We start from the raw sequence: 22895 nt of genomic DNA on the forward strand, positions 1-22895 counted from the left end.
TGCAGCCGACATGTTTCATTGCCATCTCAAAGTTTTAGGCAATTTCTTCAGGGCGTCACAATTTAAGCCACTGCATTGGACAAATGTAGTCTTCACAACTATAAAAAACATATAAAAACACATAATTGGGGTGGTAGACAGCAACAGAAACGTACCCCAGCAAACTGGACATTCGATAACACATCCAGCGAGGACGTGCAGGATAGGCCTCAAGCTAACAGAGTAAGGTTTACTCCACAGGAACAAAACAACGCTGATCTTGGAGTACTGCTGCGCTCTTTTTTAGTACAGGGTCAATGGGCCAACAGGGGGACAGGGCAAGCAGGAAGAGGAGGGGACAGGGCAATCGTCCTCCACCTCAATGGCAGACCTACTCCCCACGACAAACACGGAGCAGAGGCAGACAACAGTTATGAATAACATTGTGGTAAATCTGTCAGATTACACCTTGTCAGAAAGTGAGGATCGAGTATTAAACAAAGGGTTGGGGTTTGTCCCCACACCTACCCATGGCTCTTTTAAGTGTAGAGTGGAGTTCTTTGAGACGGACCGAAAGATCAAACTGAAAACGTTTTTTGCAAATCAACAACAGGACGATCGGGGTAGTTTTAATACCAACTTAAGGAAACCATCAACCTTTATTCCACCCAGTGGGACGCTGGGCCCTGAAATTGCAGTGTTCGAGGCTAAAGTCCTGCAAGACATAGAATTACTAGAAACAAAAGAGAGAAATACAAACTATAAAAACATGTCCAAACTTGACTGGGAAGCTGTGAAAAGTTTGCAGAATAATCCTGACTTGACGATAAAAAATGACGATAAAGGTGGAGCGGTGGTTGTGCTTAACACCTGCGATTATGAGACAGAAGTCTACCGCCTACTCAACGTCCGTGCAAACTACCAGCCACTCATTAAAGATCCTACCCCTGAATTATTAAAGACCATAAAAGAGATGGTAGGAGAGGCGAGGGAGAAGAAGTGGATCTCTTCTAAGGAAGCGGAGTTCCTGGTGAATACGAACCCCAGGACTCCTGCATTTTATATTTTGCCCAAAATACATAAGACTGCCCAGGCCGATTGTGTCTGGGATACAATCGGTTCTCGAACCACTTTCTGCGGGACTCCGTTGTCACTCAGAGATCCTATGTGAAGGACACTATGGACATCCTAAATATAATCGAAGAAATGACATTTGATCCATCTGAAGAAATTTTGGTGACCATTGATATTGAGTCGCTGTATTCCTGCATCCCGCAGGACGCAGCACTGGTGGCAGCAGCGCGTGTCTTGAGGATGCAGGAATGGTATTATGATGCACCGTTAATGTTTGTATTGCAATGCATCCAACTGGCCTTAACAATACATTTTTTCAGTTACAAGGACAAGTTGTTCCTGCAGACCACAGGGACCTCTATGGGGGCTACAATGGCGCCCAGTCTGGCCTGCATATATGTGGGCCAATTTGAAGAGCACGTCGTCCATCCTTCCACCAATCCCTTCAAAGACCATGTGCGTCTTTGGAGGAGATATATAGACGACGTGCTCTGTATTTGGACTGGAGAGGAATCCAGATTACTGGAATTCTTAAATTGGCTTAATGTGCAAGATCATAGCCTTCGCTTCACTTGGTCCTATAGCCACAACTCAGCGGTATATCTGGATCTAGATATTAAAGCCATTGAGGGTGGCCTGAGGATGAGTGTCCATCAGAAACCCACCGACAGGAACTCTTTGCTGTCCTATGATTCATACCATCCGAGGGCAATTAGAGACAACTTGCCGGTGGGGCAGTTCCTTCGGTATTTGAGAAACTGCTCTACAACGGAGGTTTATAATGAGCAAGCACAGGTTCTGTGTGATAAATTGGAGAAAAGAAATTACCCTGCAAAAATCATAAAACAAGCCAAGAAGAGAGCACTAAATACACCCAGAAGTGTACTTTTGGAAGTTAAACACAAGGAAAAGGAGGAATGTCTTCCAGTAGTAATGACATTTGATCCATTAGCTACAAAAATAAGGCAGTCAATACGGAAGCACTGGTCGCTGCTGTCCAATAAAGACTTTAAAATGCCGCCACCCAGGTTTTCTTTCAAGCGTTCATGCAATCTTAAAGACAAATTGGTGCATACACGTACACAACTTTGTAATGCAGCAAGCAACAGTACGGTCCTTCCTGGACATTACCCTTGTGATACATGTTCCGTTTGCCCTTTAACATCTAAGGTGACAAGTGTAAAGCTACAATCTGGCAATGAATGGTTTTTGAGGCAGTTTAGTAACTGTAATACCACTAATGTGGTATATAGGCTAGACTGCGAATGTGGTTTACAATACATTGGACTAACCACACGCAAAATAAAAACGCGGATTCAGGAACATGTAAGCACTATCCGGGTAGGAAAATTGACCACAAAGTTAGTTCAACATTGTCACAGTAATAAACACACATTCAAGTGGTTGGTGTTAGAAAAAGTGACAGGAGATTCCAGATCAGTAGGACGGCTGCTTACCACCAAGTTCAAGTTCAAGTTCGGGCATTTATATAGCCCACTACTCACCCAGAGGGTCTCAAGGCGCTAGAGGGAGGGGTTCACTGTTTGTCGAATAGCCAGGTTTTCAGTTCTTTTCTGAAGGAGATGTGGTTCTGAGTAAGGCGGAGGTGGGTGGGGAGTGAGTTCCAGGTCTTGGCAGCCAGGAAGGAGAAGGATCTGCCACCCATGGTGGATTTTCGGATGCGCGGGACTGCGGCGAGGGCTTGATTGGATGATCTTAGTTGGCGGGTGGGATTGTAGAAGGACAGTCGGGTGTTGAGGCATTCGGGTCCTAGATTATAAAGGGCCTTGTGTGCATGGGTAAGAAGGCGGAAAGTAATTCTTTTGTTGATGGGAAGCCAGTGGAGGTTTTTTAGGTGTCCGGTGATGTGCTCTTGGCGCGGGATGTCTAATATGAGTCTCGCTGACGCGTTTTGGATGCGCTGGAGCTTTTTCTGTAATCTTGTTGTAATTCCGGCGTAAAGTGTGTTGCCATAATCCAGTCGACTCGTGACCAGTGCATGGGTGACAGTCTTTCTTGTCTCGAGGGGGATCCAGCGGAAGATCTTTTTGAGAATGCGAAGGACGTTGAAGCAGGAGGACGAGACGGCGTTGACTTGTCTGGACATTGAGAGAGAGGAGTCTAGAATGAAGCCAAGGTTACGTGCATGGTCTGTGGGTGTGGGTGCTGAGCCCAAAGCGGAAGGCCACCAAGAGTCGTCCCAAGCTGAGGGGGAGGATCCTAGGATGAGCACCTCCGTTTTGTCTGAGTTGAGTTTTAGGCGGTCTGTTTCATCCATTCGGCTACTTCTTTCATATCTTCGTGAAGATTGGTTTTGGCGGTGTTGGGGTCTTTGGTGAGGGAAAGGATTAGCTGGGTGTCGTCGGCGTAAGAGATGATGTTGAGGTTGTGTTGACGTGCGATGGAGGCGAGAGCACTCATGTACACGTTGAAGAGGGTGGGACTGAGTGAGGAACCTTGAGGTACGCCGCAGATGACTTCGGTGGCCTCTGAGTAGAATGGGGGGAGTCGGACTCTCTGGGTTCTCCCAGCTAGGAACAAGATGATCCAGTCCAAGGCTTTTCCTTGTATGCCGATGTTGTTGAGGCGTTGTATGAAGGTGCTGTGACAGACAGTGTCAAAGGCGGCGGAGAGGTCGAGTAGAATGAGGGCCACTGTTTCTCCGTTGTCCAGGAGTGCTCGGATGTCGTCGGTCGCCGCAATGAGGGCGGTTTCGGTGCTGTGTTTGGCTCGAAAGCCGTTCTGTGAGGGATCCAGGGAGTTTTTGGATTCAAGGAAGGCGGCGAGTTGGCTGTTGACGGCTTTCTCGATGACTTTGGCCGGGAAAGGGAGGAGGGATATGGGTCGGTAGTTTTTCAGTTCTGAGGGGTCTGCTGTGGGTTTTTTCAGAAGGGCGCTGAGTTCGGCGTGTTTCCAGATTTCTGGAAAGGTGGCAGAGTTGAAAGAGCAGTTGATGACATCGCGGAGTTGGGGTGCGATGATGGAGTCAGCTTTGTTGAAGATGTGGTGGGGACAGGGGTCAGAAGGCGAGCCAGAGTGGATTGAGTTCATGAGGCGAATGGTGTCTTCAGTGGTGATTGGGTTCCAGGCGCTGAGGTTGTTAGTTGGAGGGGTGGGATCTGAAGGGGGTGGGGCGGGTTGATCACTGGGAGTATTCTTGAGGCTGTTGTGGATGTCGGCAATTTTGTTGTAGAAGAAGGAGGATAGCGCATCGCAGAGGTCTTGGGAGCGAGGGATGTCGTTGGATGCTGCGGTAGGGTTGGTGAATTCTTTGACGATATTGAAGAGTTCCTTGCTGTTATGAGAATTGTTGTCGAGACGGCCCTTGAATGCTGATTTCTTGGCGGATCGAATCAGTTGGTGGTGTTTGCGGGTGGCTGTCTTGAGGGAGGCCATGTTGTCTGAGGTTGGGTCTTATCTCCAATTCTTCTCCAGGGTGCAGCATGTCTTCTTGGATTTTTTAAGGTCATCATTGAACCAGGGAGCCTTTTTGCTGGATGATTTCAACTGGTGCTTTTTCAGGGGTGCTAGTTCGTCCGCACTGTGGGTAATCCATTGCCTGAGGTTGGTGGCCGCTTGGTCTGGGTCCATTGCTAGGGTGGGAGGGTTTTGGTTGAGTGATGTGAGGAGTTGGTCGGTGGTGATTTTGTTCCATTTTCTCCGGGGAATGGGTTGTGGATGGTTGTGGGACAGGGTGGTTTTGTAGCTGAAGTGAACACAGCTGTGATCCGTCCAGTGGAGAGCTGTAGTGCGATCGAAGGAGATGTGCTTGCTGGAGGTGAAGATAGGGTCGAGCGTGTGTCCGGCTGTGTGAGTGGGGGTGTCAACAAGTTGTTTGAGTCCAAGATTGGACAGGTTGTCCAGAAGGGTGGTGGTGTTGTTGTCGAGTATGTTTTCAAGGTGGTAGTTGAGGTCTCCTAGAAGAATGTAGTTCTCGGAGGCGAGGGCGTGCGGGCTGAATTGAGATCGTGTGCCTGGAGGCCTGTAAATGAGGGTGCCTCTAAGGGTGGTCCTGGGGTCGGTGTGGATCTGAAAGTGGAGATGTTCGGCGGTTGCAAGATTGTCGTCAGAGCTTGTTGTGATTTTGATGGTGTTTCTATGGACGATGGCGATGCCTCCTCCAGTTTGATTGGTGCGGTCTTTTAGAATGATCTTGTAAGTGTCCGGTATGGCTATGGCGATGTCGGGGGCAGAAGATGCGTTCATCCATGTTTCAGTAAGGAAGGCGATGTCAGGTGACGCAGTGTCGATTAGGTCCCAGAGTTCTGTTGCATGTCTGTGGACCGAGCGGGTGTTCAGTAGGATGCATTTCAGGCGGTTGGGTTCGGAGCTGTGTGTGGAGGAAGTGGGTTTGGTGAGGGTCCTGAAGCAGTTGAACTTGCAGGAGAGGCAGGCGAATGGGCCGTGGGTACGTCCTGGGGTAGCTTCGCAGCATAGTGGGGTGCGTCCGGGGTTGAGGGCGAGGAGAGTATCGCATCATATGTGACTCTAGAGGGTTGGGAGCGGCGAGGGTCAGGGGGTCTGGCGCTGGGCACGGTCCAGGCGCGGACGGGCGCAGACGGGCTTACCTTTGGCGCACCTTCGGCGCGGCCGCTGCGCGTGGACGCTGAGATGGATTTTCCAGGAGAAAAGTGAAAGAATGGGGCTTAACGAACTTCTGGAGTGGAATAAAGTACACTAAGGGAATCTCTATTGTGTACCATGATAAAGGGTTAGGAGTTCCTGTGTATCAGTGAAGATGTTCAAGCGAAAAAGTTTCCCAGATAATACACTCTACACTTTGTGCAATAGACAACCCTCAGATGCCCTGTTTAAATTAGGCATAGATATTGAACCTAATAAGAAGAAAATACAGGTGTGCGGTGGATGCAAAAAATATGGTCTATATGGATTGGGGTTATATGTGAGTGGACACTTACTATACCTAATAATCTTTATCCAGTAAGTAACAAAATACTGAATAAGAGAGACTTTGGTTATGTGCAATCTTTGAAATTCTTTTAAAAAAACATATTTTTTGAAATTATTTGCGTTGGCAATATGAGCCGGTGGCTAGGCCTAAATTATAATTATGCAATCGGTCTAGCCCGAGTGAGTTGTCTTTGCGGTGCAGTGTTTTGTTCCACTCATAAAGATCGGTTCCACTCACAAAGATAGCCTTTGGTTATGTGCAGTCTTTGCAAGTCTTCCAAAAATATATATCATAAGATTTATAATCTGCATATAACCTGTATTGACATTGTGAACCGGTGACTAGGCAAAATTTTAAAAATTTTAACTATACAATCTGTCTAGCCTGAGGGAGTTGTCTTTGCCCCGCCCCGCCCTGCCCCGCCCCCGACAGCCCATTGACCGACCCGCCGCCGACCCTCCTCCCGGCTGCCCTCTTAAGGGAGCCGCGTCCACCCCTCGGGAGCGTCCACTGTGCCACTCCTGTGGCCTGGTCGCCCCCACGCTCCTCCTGCTGCCTTCACTTGCCTGCCTTCGCCCGGGCAACCCAGCCGCCGCTGAGCCGCCCGCCCGCGCCAGAGCTCCAGAGTTTCCCGCCGCTGCCTCCCTACGGCCCCGCCCCCCCGAGAGCCCATTGGCCGACCCGCCGCCGACCCTCCTCCCGGCTGCCCTCTTATGTCACCCCCGCGCACGCGCAGCGTTCACGGGCAGCGGGCGCGACGATTGTGCGCCGAAGGCGCGCCAAAGGCAAGCCCGTCTGCGCCCGTCCGCGCCTGGACCGCACCCAGCGCCATAACCCCTGGCCCCAGCCGCCGAAGCAAGAATACCTGACAGACCTACGACGCCGCCACTCTCTACGCACTGAATACCGGCCTGAACCCTGCCTGCTACCGAGCTACCCCGAGACGCACCCACGGACCCTTCACCTGCCAAGCCTGCCGTTTCACCTGCTACAGGACCTGCACCACCCCCGCCAAGTCGAACACCAGCAGCAACCACCTGAAGTGCATCCTGCTCAACACCCGCTCCGTCCACAGGCACGCCGTGGAACTCTGGGACCTGCTCGATGCGACAGCACCGGACGTCGCCTTCCTCACCGAAACCTGGATGAACGCCTCCTCAGCGCCCGACATCGCCATAGCCATCCCGGACGGATACAAGATCACCCGTGAGGACCACGTCAACCAGACGGGAGGAGGCATCGCCATCGTACACAAGAACACCATCCGCATCTCGACTAACTCCGACGAAACCTTCACCGCCGCCGAACACCTGCACTTCCAGATACACACCGACCCCAAGACCACCCTCCGAGGCACCCTCATCTACCGACCACCGGGACCACGCACGCAATTCAGCGAAGACATCGCAGACTTCATCAGCCCGCACGCCCTTCCCTCCGCCGACTACATCCTCCTAGGGGACCTCAACTTCCACCTGGAGAACAACAACGACCGAAACACCACCGCCCTGCTGGACAACCTCGCCAACCTCGGACTCAAGCAACTGGTGAACACCCCCACCCACTACGCCGGCCACACGCTTGACCCCGTCTTCTCATCCAGCAAGCACATCTCCGTCAGCCATGCCACCGGACTCCACTGGACCGACCACAGCTGCGTCCACTTCAGCTTCAGAAGAACTACGGCCCACCACCACCCGCAACAGGTTCCCCGCCGAAGCTGGAGCAAGATCACCGCCGAACAGCTCACCGCCTCCCTCAACCAGAACACCCCCACCAGCACAATGGACCCCAACGAAGCTGCCAGCAACCTCACCAAGTGGCTGACCGCCTGCGCCGATGACCTCGCACCACTAAAGAACCCTATCAGCAGACCCGGCAGCAAGAAAACCCCCTGGTTCACCAATGAACTCCAAGAAGAACTGCCGCACCCTCGAGAAAGCCTGGCGGCTCGACCACACCACAGACAACAGGACTGCCCTCAAGCACGCCACCCGCAAATACCACCAGCTGATCCGCACAACCAAGAAGACGGCATTCAAAGAACGACTGGACAACAACGCCCACGACAGCAAGGAACTCTTCAGCATCGTCAAAGAGTTCTCCAACCCCAGCGCCGGAAACAACTACATCACTCCCTCGCAAGACCTCTGCAACTCACTCGCGTCGTTCTTCCACCGCAAGATCGTCGACATACACAACAGCTTCGACGCACAGACCACGCACCCTACCGCCGAACCAACGCCCACCACCACCACCCTCTGCAACTGGACCCCGATCAGCACCGAAGACACCACCCGCACGATGAACTCCATCCACTCTGGATCACCAACCGACCCATGCCCACACCACCTCTTCAACAAAGCCGACGCCATCATCGCACCCCATCTCCGAGACATCATCACCTCCTCCTTCCACACCGCCACCTTCCCGGATAGAGCTGGAAGCACGCAGAGCTGACCGCCCTCCTGAAGAAACCAACAGCGGACCCCACCGACCTCAAGAACTATCGTCCCATCTCGCTCCTTCCTTTTCCGGCCAAAGTCATCGAGAAGACCGTCAACAGACAGCTTGCCGCCTTCCTCGAGACGAACGGATCCCTCGACCCCTCGCAGTCCGGGTACTGGGCCAACCACAGCACCGAGACCGCCCTAATCGCAGCCACCGACGACATCAGAACCCTGATCGACAACGGGGGAAACAGCGGCCCTCATCCTCCTGGACCTCTCTGCGGCGTTCGACACTGTCTGCCACCGCACCCTAGTTCAACGCCTCAGCAACATCGGAATCAGAGAGAAAGCACTGGAGTGGATCATCTCGTTCCTCGCCGGAAGAACACAGCGAGTCCGCCTCCCTCCGTTCAGATCTGAGGCCACCAAAGTCATCTGCGGCATACACAAGGATCTTCACTCAGTCCAACCCTCTTCAACATCTACATGAGCCCCCTCGCAGCCATCGCACGCCAACACAACCTCAACATCATCTCCTACGCCGACGACAACCAGCTGATCCTCTCCCTCACCAACGACCCCACCACCGCCAGAGCCAACCTACACGAAGGGATGAAAGACCTCGCCGACTGGATGAAAAACAGCCGCCTTAAACTGAACTCAGACAAGACGGAAGTCATCCTGGGATCATCACCCTCCGCCTGGGACGACTCCTGGTGGCCCCTGGCCCTGGGCACCGCTCCCAAACCAACGGACCACGCACGCAACCTGGGCTTCATCCTGGACTCCTCCCTGTCGATGACCAGACAAGTTAACGCCGTCTCATCTTCATGCTTCAACACCCTGCGCATGCTCCGCAAGATCTTCAGATGGATCCCCACCGAAACCAGGAAGACCGTCACCCAGGCACTCGTCACCAGCCGATTGGATTACGGGAACACCCTCTACGCCGGAACCACAGCCAAACTTCAAAAAAGACTCCAACGCATCCAGAACGCCTCCGCACGACTCATCCTGGACATCCCTCGACACAGCCACATCACCGGACACCTGAGAGACCTGCACTGGCTCCCCGTCAGCAAGAGAATCAAGTTCAGACTCCTCACCCACGCACACAAGGCTCTCCACGACCTGGGGCCCAAGTACCTCAACGACCGCTTGACCTTCTACACGCCCACCCGTTAGCTGCGATCGACCAGCCACGCCCTCGCCACCGTACCGCGCATCCGCAGAGCCACCGCCGGAGGAAGATCCTTCTCCTACCTGGCGGCCAAGACTTGGAACTCCCTCCCCACCCACCTACGGCAAACCCAAGACCATCTCTCCTTCAGGAAGCAGCTCAAGACCTGGCTGTTCGAGCAGTAACTTACCCCTCTCCCCCAGCGCCTTGAGACCCTCCCGGGTGAGTAGCGCGCTCTACAAATGCCATGATTGATTGATTGATTGAACGTGTTTTCCATTGAGAAAGATCGCTCTGTAAAACATAAATAAAGTTTTGATTGGAAAACTTGAAGAGATCGCGAGATCTCGCGATACTGCAAAGATAGCGGTATTTCCAATGAATAGACTGAGTTTGTTCCTGTTCCAAGATGGCGATGACGTCCACAGCCCCCAGGTGATTACGCACGTCAGACGTCAATTACATGACATTTGAACGCACCCAAGTCGGGTGTAAATAAAGAAAGGTGTCTTGGCCGGGGAGGCATACAGGCGGATGAAACGCTGAATATCCGACAACCTATCGGTAAGGAGTATGGAGGCCAAGATTTGGTATAGGAAGAAGAACTTTCAGGCATATAGGAACTCTTACGCAACATGGAGGGGTTTTGTTTCACTTAACGAACACTCGTGGAATATGTGGGTCCGGCCATGAGCGAAATAGAGAAAGGCCTTCTTTATATAAATGCAAATGTCGCAGTAAGAAAGGAGAGATAGAGTATATCTAACAATCGGCAGTAAAAGCAGGTGAAAACCTAGAATGTATCATAGAAGAGAGAGAAAATAAGTGTGTAAATTGGTGATGCTCTATCCCTTGCAGTGAAAATAACCGAAGGGGAGGAGAAGTGACTTACATCTGGAGTCTCAAAAAAAACCCACAAGGGTCCCGTCCTCTCGGCCTGTATGAGTCAAGTTGGCCGATTGAGGGTAACTATTGTGTAGTTATGTGCATTTTGGTCTACCTACACCTAAACAGGTGTTTTTATAAGGCAGGTTGACAATTATGTGTTTTTATATGTTTTTTATAGTTGTGAAGACTCCACAACCAACACGAAAGAAACAGAATAAAGTTAAAGATCCGTGTTGTTTGTGGTTTATATGTTTAGTTTGACACTATATGTGTTGTTCGTGGTTCTTCTACACTGCATATTTTCACAAACACATTGTTTGTTTGCTTTTGGACAAATCTTTTCTTTTGAGCTTGATGGTGCCAAAGATGAGATCAGGGCAATCCTGGTGAGTACCTGCCAGGTTCCCGTTGGTGGTGCGCCCGTGAGGTGCCATCTCGCTCACACACACTTTTTTCTTTGTCTGAGTCTGACACATGGGTGTGTGTAATCTGTCTAACAACGGTTGTTTTACAAAAGGGATTGCACAATTTTTAAATGTGGCACAACGTGGATGTATCTCCTACCCCATCAATTAAAAGAGGGGAGTCAGTTGTAATGGTTTTGCAACGTAAGATACACTATTGAAATAATTACCTTATAGGTGCCCACTTGGTCTAGGTCATAGTTGTGGAAACCTGAATTCAGCACAAATGTTTTTTTCCAGAGTTTGGAGGGATCAGAGGATTAGAATGACCTCAAGTTTACCCACCACTCAAGACAATTGTATTGATGGAAACTTTGGGTAAGATAAAAAACATTGGGGCATATTAGCAAGAACTTCATTAAAATTATCGCTGTTTCAGCGGCAGGAAACTGCAGCTAAAAAGGCGATAATGGGCTTGCTAATATGCGTTATAGATTTCCAATAGAGGCCCAGGTTAGATGTGCAGGACATCTAACCTGGGCTGCTATTGGAATTCTATAATGCATATTAGCAAGCCCATTATCGCCGTTTTAGTGGCAGTTTCCTGCCACTAAAACAGCGATAATTTTAATGAGGTTCTTACTAATATGCCCCATAGATGGGTATGATATGAGATGGTGATGAAATCCCACATCCTCAGTTTACAAGTTTCAGCCATCTAAAGTGCCCACAGTATGGCTTTCTTCAGGACTGAGATGTCCCTATCACTAGTGAACATATTCATGCTATCACATTCAGTACTGCTATAAGGGTTTGTAACGTACAATTTCCTCTCTCACTCTGTGTGATTATCTGAAGTGAATAAAATAAGTGGGACATCATTTGGGTTTTTTGGTGGCTGTTTGTGATGGAATATATAGGCATAGCTCTCATATGCCATGCACTCAGTTCCAAACACGCTGGAACATACACATTATAATCAGGTACTTTTTGTGATTTGTTTGTCAGCTCACAGTATTGGCCATCAATCAATAAATCAGTACATTTGTAGAGCGCGCTACTCACCCGTGAGGGTCTCAAGGCGCTGGGGCGGGGGGGAGGGAGTGCCGCTACTGCTCGAAGAGCCAGGTCTTGAGGTGTTTCCTCAAAGTGAGGTGATCCTGGGTAAGTCGTAGGTGGGTGGGGAGGGAGTTCCATGGTATACACCCGTTACAACGGATCTTTTACTCCGCAGACCCATTACAACGCGACCATTACTCCGCATACCATTACAACGCATTGTGCTGGGGGGCGCTCTAGGATAGGGAATAAGTATAATTTACTATCCAACACCTTCCCTAGGGTCCACGGGGACTGGAGTTAGAATAGTAAATTATACTTACCACTATCCAGCGCCCCAAGGCGCTATGCGTTGTAACGGTATGCGGAGTAAAAGTCGCGTTGTAATGGTCTGCGGAGTAAAAGTATGCGTTATAACGTCATACATCCGAGTTCCATGTCTTGGCCGCCAGGTAGGAGAATGATCTTCCTCCGGCGGTGGTTCTGCAGATCCATGGGGCGGTGGCGAGGGTGAGGCTGGCGGAGCCGAGTTTGCGTGTTGGAGTGTAGAACGTGAGGCGGTTGTTGAGGTATTCGGGACCTATGTCGTGGAGCACTTTGTGTGCATGGGTGAGGAGCCTGAACGTGATCCTTTCGTTGACGGGGAGCCAGTGCAGGTCTCTCAGGTGGGCTGAAATGTGGCTGTGGCATGGGATGTCGATGATGAGTCGTGCGGATGCGTTCTGTATGCGTTGGAGTCTTTTCTGAAGTTTGACTGTGGTTCCTGCATATAGGGCGTTCCCGTAGTCTAGTCGGCTGGTGATGAGGGCCTGGGTGACCGTCTTTCTGGTTCCGTTAGGGATCCACCGGAAGCTCTTACGGAGCATGCGCAGGGTGTTGAAGCATGAAGATGAGATGGCGTTGACTTGCTTGGTCATCATGAGAGAGGAGTCCAAGATGAATCCCAGGTTGCGTGTGTGGTTAGTGGGTGTCGGTGCGGTGCCCAGTTCTGTGGCCCACCAGGAGTCGTCCCAGGCGGATGGGGATGGTCCGAGGATGAGGACCTCCGTTTTGTCTGAGTTCAGTTTCAGACGGCTGAGTTTCATCCATTCAGCGACGTGGTGTTTCACTCCTTCCTGGAGGTTGAGTTTGGCGGTGGCTGGGTCTTTGGTGAGGGAGAGTATCAGCTGAGTGTTGTCGGCGTATGAGATGTTGCTGAGGTTGTGTTTGCGTGTAAATGTGGTGAGGGGGCTCATGTAGATGTTGAAGAGGGTTGGGCTGAGCGATGTGCCTTGGGGGATGCCGCAGATGATCTCGGTGGCCGTGGAGCGGAAGGGACGGAGGCGAACTCTCTGGGTTCTGTCGGAGAGGAACGAGGAGATCCAGTCCAGGGCTTTACCTTGGATCCCGGCGTTGTGGAGGCGGGTTATTAGGGTGCGGTGGCAGACTGTATCAAAGGCAGCTGAGAAGTCTAGGAGGATGAGGTCAGTAGTTTCCCCGTTGTCAAGTAGGGTCTTGATGTCGTCGGTCTCGGTGCTGTGGTTGGCTCGAAATCTGGACTGGGATGGGTCGAGGGAACCATTGGCCTCGAGGAATGCGGTCAGCTGTTTATTGACGATTTTCTCGATCACTTTTGCCTGGAAGGGAAGAAGAGAGATGGGGCGGAAGTTCTTGAGGTCTTTAGGGTCCACTGTGGGTTTCTTCAGTAGGGCATTGATCTCTGCGTGCTTCTAGCTCTCTGGGAAGGTGGCGGACGCAAGGGAGTTGTTTATGACGTTCCATAGGTGAGGGCATAGGTCAGAAGGAGAGCCGGAGTGGATGGTGTTCATAGCGTGGGCGGTGTCTTCGGTGCTGATGGGAGTCCAGGCGCTGAGGGTGGTTGTATGGGGCGTTGGTTCGGTGGCTGGGGGTGGAGTCTGGGCGCCAAAGCTGTTGTGGATATCGGCGATCTTGCGATGAAAGAACGTGGCGAGGGAGTTGCAGAGGTCTTGCGATGTCGTTGCTGTTGGCGTTGGGATTGGAGAGTTCTTTTACGATACTGAAGATTTCCTTGCTGTTGTGTGTGTTGTTGTCCAGCCGTTCTTTGAACGGTGTCTTTTTAGTGGTGCGGATCAGCTGGTGGTGTGGCGTTCTTGAGGGCTGTCATGTTTTCTGTCGTCTGTTTGCGGCGCCAGGTTTTCTCAAGGGTTCGGCAGGATTTCTTTGATTCTTTGAGGTCGGTGAACCATGTTGTTTTCCTGTTGCTGGGCTTGCCTGGAGGGTTCTTCAGTGGTGCAAGGGCGTCGAGCAGTTGATGATCCACTGTGTGAGGTTGCGGACTGCGTCGTTGGTGTCAGTGGTGGTGATTGGTGGGTTCTGGCTCAGTGATGTGGTAAATTGAGTCGTCATAAGCTAAACCACTAATTTCTGCCATGATGTAATGATGCAGTAGTATGCGCTTTGCAATATATAGGGGTACAACCAAGAGTGAGGGGCACCACTCTAAGAACACTGAAACTATCTTCGTCTCAAGTTCGGTACGCCGTAACTATGAGAACTAAAACAGAAGATTATGAATCTCTTGAAAGGAGAATGACCCGCAGGCGGCAGCTGCTCTAAGCTACAAAAACATACAGGGAGGGGAGGGTCAAAGGGAAAAGATTAAAGACCTACTACTGGTTCATTTCACCAACCATCATAAACTGGCCAACAATTGGAAGTTCATTTCACTGTGGACCGTATCCAGTATTCACGATCTACTGTGTGGCGTGGGGTCTAGATGATCTAGGGACCTGCCAGGCCACGGTGTGGACGGCCAAATGATCGGACGGATCACTTGGTTTGTTTGATGGTTATCCACAAAGTTTATGTTCTGGATTTGGCTGACCAGTCTGTTATCATTGTTCTAGAGATTTTTTCTAGAGATTACCTTTTCCATTTACCACACATGTATCCTCTGTTCTCCTTTGTTTGACTTTTAGTAGTTATTATATGGTGACTGTAGCACCAACTGACATAGTAGTAGTTTTGTCAGAAATAATAATGGCACAAAGGAAAAACAGGAAAACCAGTCTGATGCACAGGAAGGACTGCAACAATCACAGCAGGAAAGCGGCACAGGGGGGCCGTGTGGCAGCTGGGGGGCGACCTACATGGTGACAGGGACATGCAGTAAGCATTGGTTTAATGTCTAAACCAGTATATTTCTTCGTCGTTCAAGATTATCAGCAATGGCTGTCAGGTTACACCCACTACCAGCATAGAGCTACCTGGGATAGATGACTGTGGAAGCAGTTGTTTCCAGCTGTCTATTGACACTTTGGACATGTGGCCTATCCTATGGCTATTCACACTAGCCACTTGCTACCATTGAAACATACATAAGTCCAGGTCCAGCCGGTGAAGCCTGCTGACACCCCAGACATTTCGAAAGGAGATAATAAAAGGTCCTTGATTGATTGTAAGTTGTGGCTACCAGATTGGAACCGGATTTTACAGCAGTTTGATAAATTTGAAACTTCTCTGCTATGTCAATTGAACAAAGGTAGCATTTACTGCTTTTGAGAAGACTGAGAGAAGTTGGATCTTAACATTATGTTGTGCTCTTCATGTAAAGAAACAAAAATGAAACATGAAATGTGTTTTCTCGTGAACATAGATGAGAGTGTAGCTCAACTCACTCACATCAGCTCAGCTCACAATCTGATTTCTTGGAACTGTATCACCCTCACAGGATTAAAGCAGTATTCTTGGATTTATTTTTTCAATTCTTAAAACTCTGAAATCTGCTTTTATGCAGCTAGTAAACATACTGGAATGGATTTCTAGTTTTTAAGGACTCCCAGTTTTAAAATGAAATGAAAGATATGAAGTAAATATGGAAACAAGAAATAAATAAAAAACGCTGACTATTCCAAAATGTTGTTTTGAAAGTTATCATCTCTCTTGTTCTGACCACTTGCTAATCAGTTACGCTCCCTCCCACTAATGCAGAAGTGCAATAAGTCACTTCCAGAAGATTTGTCTACTACTGAGAAGCTGCAGGGTGAAGCATGGTGCCAAGAATGCAGTATACGTGTTTGTGCATTTTCTTCTGAGACACTGAGGACAAAAAAGAGCTCTGTAGTAAGAGAGTATGGTGACATTGCTGGTTCTGTTATTTCTCTGTTGACTGCAGCCATCCTCCATGCAAAAATATGTTGGTGATCATTTAATGGTCACCATGACAACAGGTTCCCTTGAAGATTATTATGATCATTGTTCCAATTCACCTTTTAAGTTGTGTACGATCAATATTCAAAACACAATAGAACTCAAAACCTTAGCAAGGTCCAGCCTGGCCGAACCGCAAGCAGAACCTAAGGGACATTTCAATATCTCCCCTAAAAATACAAATATTTCCAAAAATGTTTACCTCTATCCCCTCCTAGAGTTTATGGTTAGGGAGGGGGTCCCAGACATTTACAGGTTGTGTAAAAATAAGATAAATAATGAACAATAGAGGGAAAGACAGAAACAAGGAAAAATGGCAATGATATGATAGTAGATAAAGACAGCCAGGAACATTTAAACTTACAGCAGATTTCTGAAGTGAATTTAGCTCTGTCCTGATCATTACTCTCTTAATATCTATTTGCGCCTTTGTGTATACTCACAACAATTATGACTGTACAAGGGAATGACCATCTTACCTCCAGTTATCAGTGCCTGGAGCATGGCCACAGCTGCAAGGATGGACCTCATGGCGCCAGCAGAGTAAGGAGTAGGGGTTGGAGTCTCTGACCTGGATCACTTGCCTGGGTCTTCTGCACATCTCATGCTCAGAGCATGCCTTTTATACTCTCACAGAAGGTGTGGGGCACAGGATACCTGAGTTATTATCACAGGATGTAACTGAACCCTTTGTGTGTAACTAGGAGCACGTCTCCGGTTGCTGGCATCATCCCATAGAAATATATTGAAATAAACTGTATCAAATGATGTACTGCAGATTTATTGAGTGAATTTCAAACTGTACCGAGGCCATGATTATAAGTGCTGAGCTCAATTTCAAACAAACATATATTTTTTGCAGGAGTCATTATTATGAATGATCTACTTAGGGGTATTTACCACAGGCTGAAGTATTTTCTGCCTCAATCAATCAATCAATCAGACATTTATAAAGCACAGCGAATAACTTGTAAGGGCCTTGAGGTGTTGGAGATATTGACTGCTGCCTGGTGGTTGCTCATTGGAGCATCCAGGTCTTGTGATCTTTTTTGAGTTAATAGAATGACGGAGTGGTCCTCAGGTGCAGGGGAAGGATGTTCCATGCCTTTACCACCCAGTGTGATAAGGAGCATCATTCATTGTTGCTTTGGCAGAACTGGAGGCTGTCTACAAAGAACAAGAAAGCAGATATAGGGTATCTGTGTTGCTTGTTGACAGTCATTCGTTTTTTTAATGTATGCTGGTCCTTTGATGTGCAGGGCTTTGTATGCTTGGGTCCGCATCTTGAACTGGTATCTCTTCTTGATCATGAGCCAGTGTAAATTCTTGAGGTGGAGTGTGATGTGGGTCATCTGGGGCTGATTCTTGCCACTGAGTTTTGCTTTGTCTGAAGTATCTTTAGGAGACGTGCAGTGATTCCTCCGTAGAGTGTATTTTCAAAGTCCAGGTTGCTAGTGATGAAGACCTGCGTGAATGTCCTTCTGGTGTTGAATGGGAGCCACATGCAGATCTTGCGGAGCATGAGAAGGGTGTGGAAGCAGGCGGATCAGACTCCGTAGACCAGCTTCATGATAGATATCGTTCTGTCCAGTATGATGCAGAGAAATGCTGGCATGGTCTGTCAGGGCAGAGGAGGACCGAAATCCGTGGGCCACCATGCATTGTTCCATGGTGAGTTGTTGTTTCTTGGAATGAGGACTTCCGTCTTGTCTGTGTTGAGTTTGAAACAGTCGTCCTTCCTCTAGTCAGCACCGTTCATCATGCATCTGTGGAAGCTGGCTCTGGTGGTAAACAGGTCTTTGGACAGGGAGAGGATGAGCTAGTTGTGGTCAGTGTAGCAGATGATGTTGAATCAGAGCAATCTGATGGTGTAGGTCAGGGGGTTATGTAGTTGTTGAATAGGGTCGGAGTGAGAGATGATTCTTGGGGGACTCTGCAGATGACTTTCTTGGGCACCCATGTGAACGCTGCAAGATGGATCATATGGGTTGTTCCGATGAGGTATGAGGCGATCCAATGTGGTGTATTTTGTTGGTCAGGATGTGATGGGAGATGGTGTCAAAAGTGGCTAACAGGTCCAGGAGGATGAAGGCTGCCATTTAACCACAGTCCAGGAGGGCCCGGATGTCTGGCTACAATCAGGGCTGTGGTAGTTATAGTTGTAAACGGTAATTATCGCACCTCTGTAAAATTTTCAAGAAAAAAAGTCCCAAGAACAAGCGAACATGAAGAATTTGGGCTCATAAATACTGTATCTACGTGTGTGGCTACACTACAAGGACTAAAACTAGGATAAAGAGGTATTTACCACACCCAGAAAGTACTGTACGCTGGTTATCTTTGTCCTGTTCTTTTTTTGTGCAGTAAATACCTCGTCCCATTCCATTATAGTATATGTTGAGCTTTCTGCTAGATATGCTCCAGATTCCTCTTTTTGTTTATTATCTCATTCATAAATTCATATGTTTTGAGTAAATGTGCAAATTGGAATTCTACAAACTGTAACCTGAGGATCACTAAATCATTTAACATCAAGATGCAGATAACATGCAAAACACAGTCTTGTATCACATTTATATGGTAGAGCTTATCTTTTTTATATTTCATCTTCTTCCTTATTTTCTGGCTTCTTGCTCACTGTATTAACTTCAGAAACACACTGGGGAGTGCACAGCTAACACATGTTTTACCTCTTTCTGGCATTCAGACCTGGGGTGTTTCAGAACTGTGAATGATTATTTTATAGAAATTACATGTATATTCTCAGTTACGAAAAAACTAAAACTCAGTGAAGGTGGTTACGATCCATATGCCCCCCCCCCACACACACACCCATGCTCCGTGTGCCAGGCATCACTTGGCTATGCACAATGTGCCCTTTTCTACTGTGGATTGAGCTGCAGCCCTGATCCTGGGCCTAAGCACAAGCTGCAGTAGATAAAAGCATGGTGGTCCTATCCTAATCGGGCAGATTGGGACCAGCATCATAATAAGAGCCAGTATTAACCTTGACCCCAGTCAGGAATTTCTCTGAATTTCCCACCACTCTCACCCCTTAATCAATGAGGGATGTCAGTGCATGCCATTTTTAGATCCCTTCCCCTGTTTTTAAACTGGTGCAATAATAGATTCCAACCAAGATTTGGGCTGGTGAAGTTGCTATGTGATTCAGGACACAATGGAAGCCAACATGTCTACGTATTGTCAGCATCAATCTATTGGGATCCCATTAGGTCTGAAGATTTCCCAGAGGGGCACTCGTGTGTATCTCTGACTACCTCAATCAAAGACCAGCTTCTGAAGACGTGTAACATGGATAACAGATTGGATATTCTTTAACTGTATTTTCTTTACATGATCTTCTTATTGGATGGACAGATTCGGGAGCTCTAATATTAACGCCAAACTAATATTGGATAAACCTAAGACCATTACCTTGAATGACAAACATATTCTCAAATATTTTATGCCCTGAAGAAGTCCATCTCCATGTGGATGAAATATGTTGGCTAGTTTACCTTGGCATATATTTATGAGGCACAGTAATATTTGCTACAACCACCCCAGGTAGCTTAGCCTTAACATTATTAATAAAACTAATTAACCTAATTTTCTGTGAGTTGTAATTTTTATACCTTCAATCAGCCCTGGCTTTAAAACACACAACCAACACCTGCAATGATGAAAAGCAAATCTACAAGGCACTCAGTGCACATGAGCTGCTCATACAGATAAGAGTAGAGGGGCAGGGTGGGGGGTGACTCGAAAGATGACAACAAGGGAAAATTAAATGAATAATTAATTTTCCATCATCGTTGTCTGTCAACTCACCCCCACTCCTGTCCCCTCAATGCAATAGACTTTGGGGTAAAAAACTGTGATTAGCTGAATGCTGATTTTATCATCTAAAGTTGTATTTGTACGTCCAATTAATTGGCACACACTGGGCCTTTTTTTTTTTTTTTTTTAAATCTTTATTGCTCAAATGACCTAGTAATGTTAATATTGTATGATGCAATGCTTTTTTTCACAATGCAAATATTTGCAGCCTCTAGGCCTGGATAGGATGTTTGAGCTTGTGTTGTGTGCGGCTTTCACTACTGTAATATATTAAATATATCATTTTAGAAAAAAGCAGAGATTTAAATCTTTATCTGCCATGCTGATATCATGTAGAACATGTCCTTCAACTTCTTTTTATGGCATTTAATTGTTTTGCATCCAGGGACCCTTCCTGTGTCCTCTGCATTCTCCTTTGCTAATACTGTCACTTGTTTACACCTCCCTCATGTTCCTTCCCAGCTCCTGGCTTCCTCCCTCTTTATCCCCCAACCCCTGCTTTATGGGTCCCCACCACTGGTCAGTCCCAAGCCCTCCTGCTAAATTAATATTATGTGTGGTATAGCTACACCAACTTGTAAAAAAAACATTCCTTGCTACAGATACGGAAAACAAAAGAGCAGAGAACATCCTGGTCTTGGAGAGAGACAAATCTCCTTCAGTGAGACCAGGTAGACACAGTCCAGTTGGAAAACACAATCATCAGGAGGATTACTGCTGTGTTCTGTAAATGATTAAGATAATGCCCCACACACTAAGTAAGTAGCAGCGATGCTAATGCTAGCAACAGACAGACCTCTGATTGAATGTGATTCCCACTGTCCAAGAATCACCACAGCGACTTTCCAGACAAAGAATGTGGATGAACGTGAATGTTATCCAAATACAAATGACAGCAAAGAAGAAGAAAAAGAACAGTTTTACAACAGACTCCAGACCTGGAGAAATGCCTTGAGTGAAACATCATCATACTTATGGGGGACCTCAATGCCAAGATTGGAAGAAACAACTCTGGGTATGAAGAAGTTATGGACAATCATGGTCTTGGCGACATGAGCGAGAATGGATAAAGGTTAAGAGATCTCTATGCCCTGAACAGTCCAGTGATAGGGGACAGTGTATTCTCATGCAAAAGAATACACAAGACAACTTGGCTGTCAGAAAATTCAACAGAGAATCAGATCGAGCATACTGCATTGCCAAGAAGTCCAGAGGTTCCCGCAGGATGTGAGAGTGATATCAGATCATCACATTCTCATAGCGAGGCTGAAGCTAAAGTTGAAGTTGAAGAAAGCATGGATAGATTTGACAAACCAACACCAGTGATATCCAATCCAATCCAATCCAAAAAGCTTTATTTGACTTATTAGGTCATAAAAGCACAAAACGTACATACAAAACAAATACACACGACTTCTAAAAGTAATTCATGGAAAATCTTTGCAGAATCAATGTACACGCTCTAGGATGGATGTATGCAAATATCTTAAAAACACTTTAAACAATTTAAAAATATAGCAATAGTTAATTAACTAAAAATATTCATTTATTTACTTTTTGTACACACTATCATGTTATTTCAATAAAGCAATTGATTACACAAACATACATTACAGCAAAGCATATATGTTTAGTGGTCTGTATCTCTTTGAGGGACTTTGCTCTGATTGCCCACACCCACCCCAGGAATTTTGCAATGGCTACAACTAGCAATTCAATTGTGTCTCTTCTGAGAATTCTGTCTGCCTCCTGTGCTCTTCTTGTTGCCAAACGTTGCATATTGGAGACAGCCAGGTGCTCCGAGGGGCTTTATAACTATTTCATTCAAACAGTACATGGGCCAAAGATTCGTTACCGTTCTGGCACACCGAACACAAATCATCACAGAATGTGCACCATTTGCTACTAAAAGCTTTTAAAGGCAGAGTGCCAACCCTGAACTGGAAATATAATTTCCGCTCAAAGGGCTTTGTAAAAATGTCCCAATATTGTACTAGCTTGGGTGTAGATTTACAGCACAGGAAATGCCCTGTGAGGGAAGATGACTCACAATTCCTCACTAAAGTCCGTTTGAGCCATTTCCCAATATTTAACCTCCAGGATCTGTTTTGAAGGAAAAATAGAATTTTTGGGATCCTCCCATAGCGAGCTCATACCCATATTTAATAAGGTGGCTCTAAGCTGCTTTAGCCATCTTATATTGTGTAATGTGTCCACCCTTATTACATCTAAGTAGCCAGCCACATACCCTACAAGCTCTGGGGTCGACCATAGTCTTCGCCAGTACAACAAGGGGGGTAATTTTTCAGTTTCTGCGATTGGCTTCCTCGCAAGGTCGATCAGTAGTGGACGTTTCGGAGTATTCTGGGGCAGTCTATCGATATTTCTGAGAATCTTGTTTTCCGAGATAGTCAATTTGGCTAAGTTCTCATCACCCCAGAGTTCTGCACCATATAAGGCAGAGCAAATTACCTTCATGTTATATATCTCCATGGTGGGGCTGATTATCTTAGTAAAAGAAGTATTGTATTCTTTTTGTAGTACCTCTGCCAATTGTCGGTGTTTCAGTGATGCTGGATCAACTTGGTGTGACCATTTTAGCCCCTCCTGAATGTTAACCCCCAGGTAAGGGAACTCCTTAACTGGTCGAGCATGATGTTATTCAGCGTAATACCCCCCTTAAAAGCCATGTATGGATTAAAGGCCATCAGTTTTGGACACATTGACCTCCAGTCCCCGTCGCGCACAAATCTCTTCGAAGATTGAAAGGGCTTTCTGAAGCCCAATAGGTGTTTTAGAAACAATCGATGTGTCGTCCGCAAACCTCAGTATGGGGACTTTTTCACCTGCCAGTGACGGTGCGTTAGTGTTAGTTAATCTCATACAGTTCACTATCCCTTTAATATACAGCGAAAATAGGGTCGGGCCGGGACACATCC

The 22895-nt window shown here is 47.6% G+C and overlaps 2 protein-coding genes across 2 annotated transcripts in view; both read right to left on the reverse strand.

Annotated features, from left to right (window-relative positions):
• Window positions 1–16633, reverse strand: part of LOC144762958 (uncharacterized) — a 159795-nt gene extending 143162 nt beyond the window's left edge. The window contains exon 1 of the mRNA XM_078648295.1: window positions 16596–16633. Within this exon, the coding sequence (XP_078504421.1) occupies window positions 16596–16620 (25 nt within the window). The 5' untranslated portion in view covers window positions 16621–16633. The remainder of the gene's footprint in view (window positions 1–16595) is intronic.
• The window catches only part of LOC144762767 (uncharacterized), a 599563-nt gene that overhangs the window by 323694 nt on the left and 252974 nt on the right, over window positions 1–22895 (reverse strand). The window lies entirely within an intron of this gene.

The sequence above is a fragment of the Lissotriton helveticus genome, chromosome 1_1 (genome assembly GCF_964261635.1).
Source record: "Lissotriton helveticus chromosome 1_1, aLisHel1.1, whole genome shotgun sequence".
NCBI classification, from domain to species: domain Eukaryota; kingdom Metazoa; phylum Chordata; class Amphibia; order Caudata; family Salamandridae; genus Lissotriton; species Lissotriton helveticus.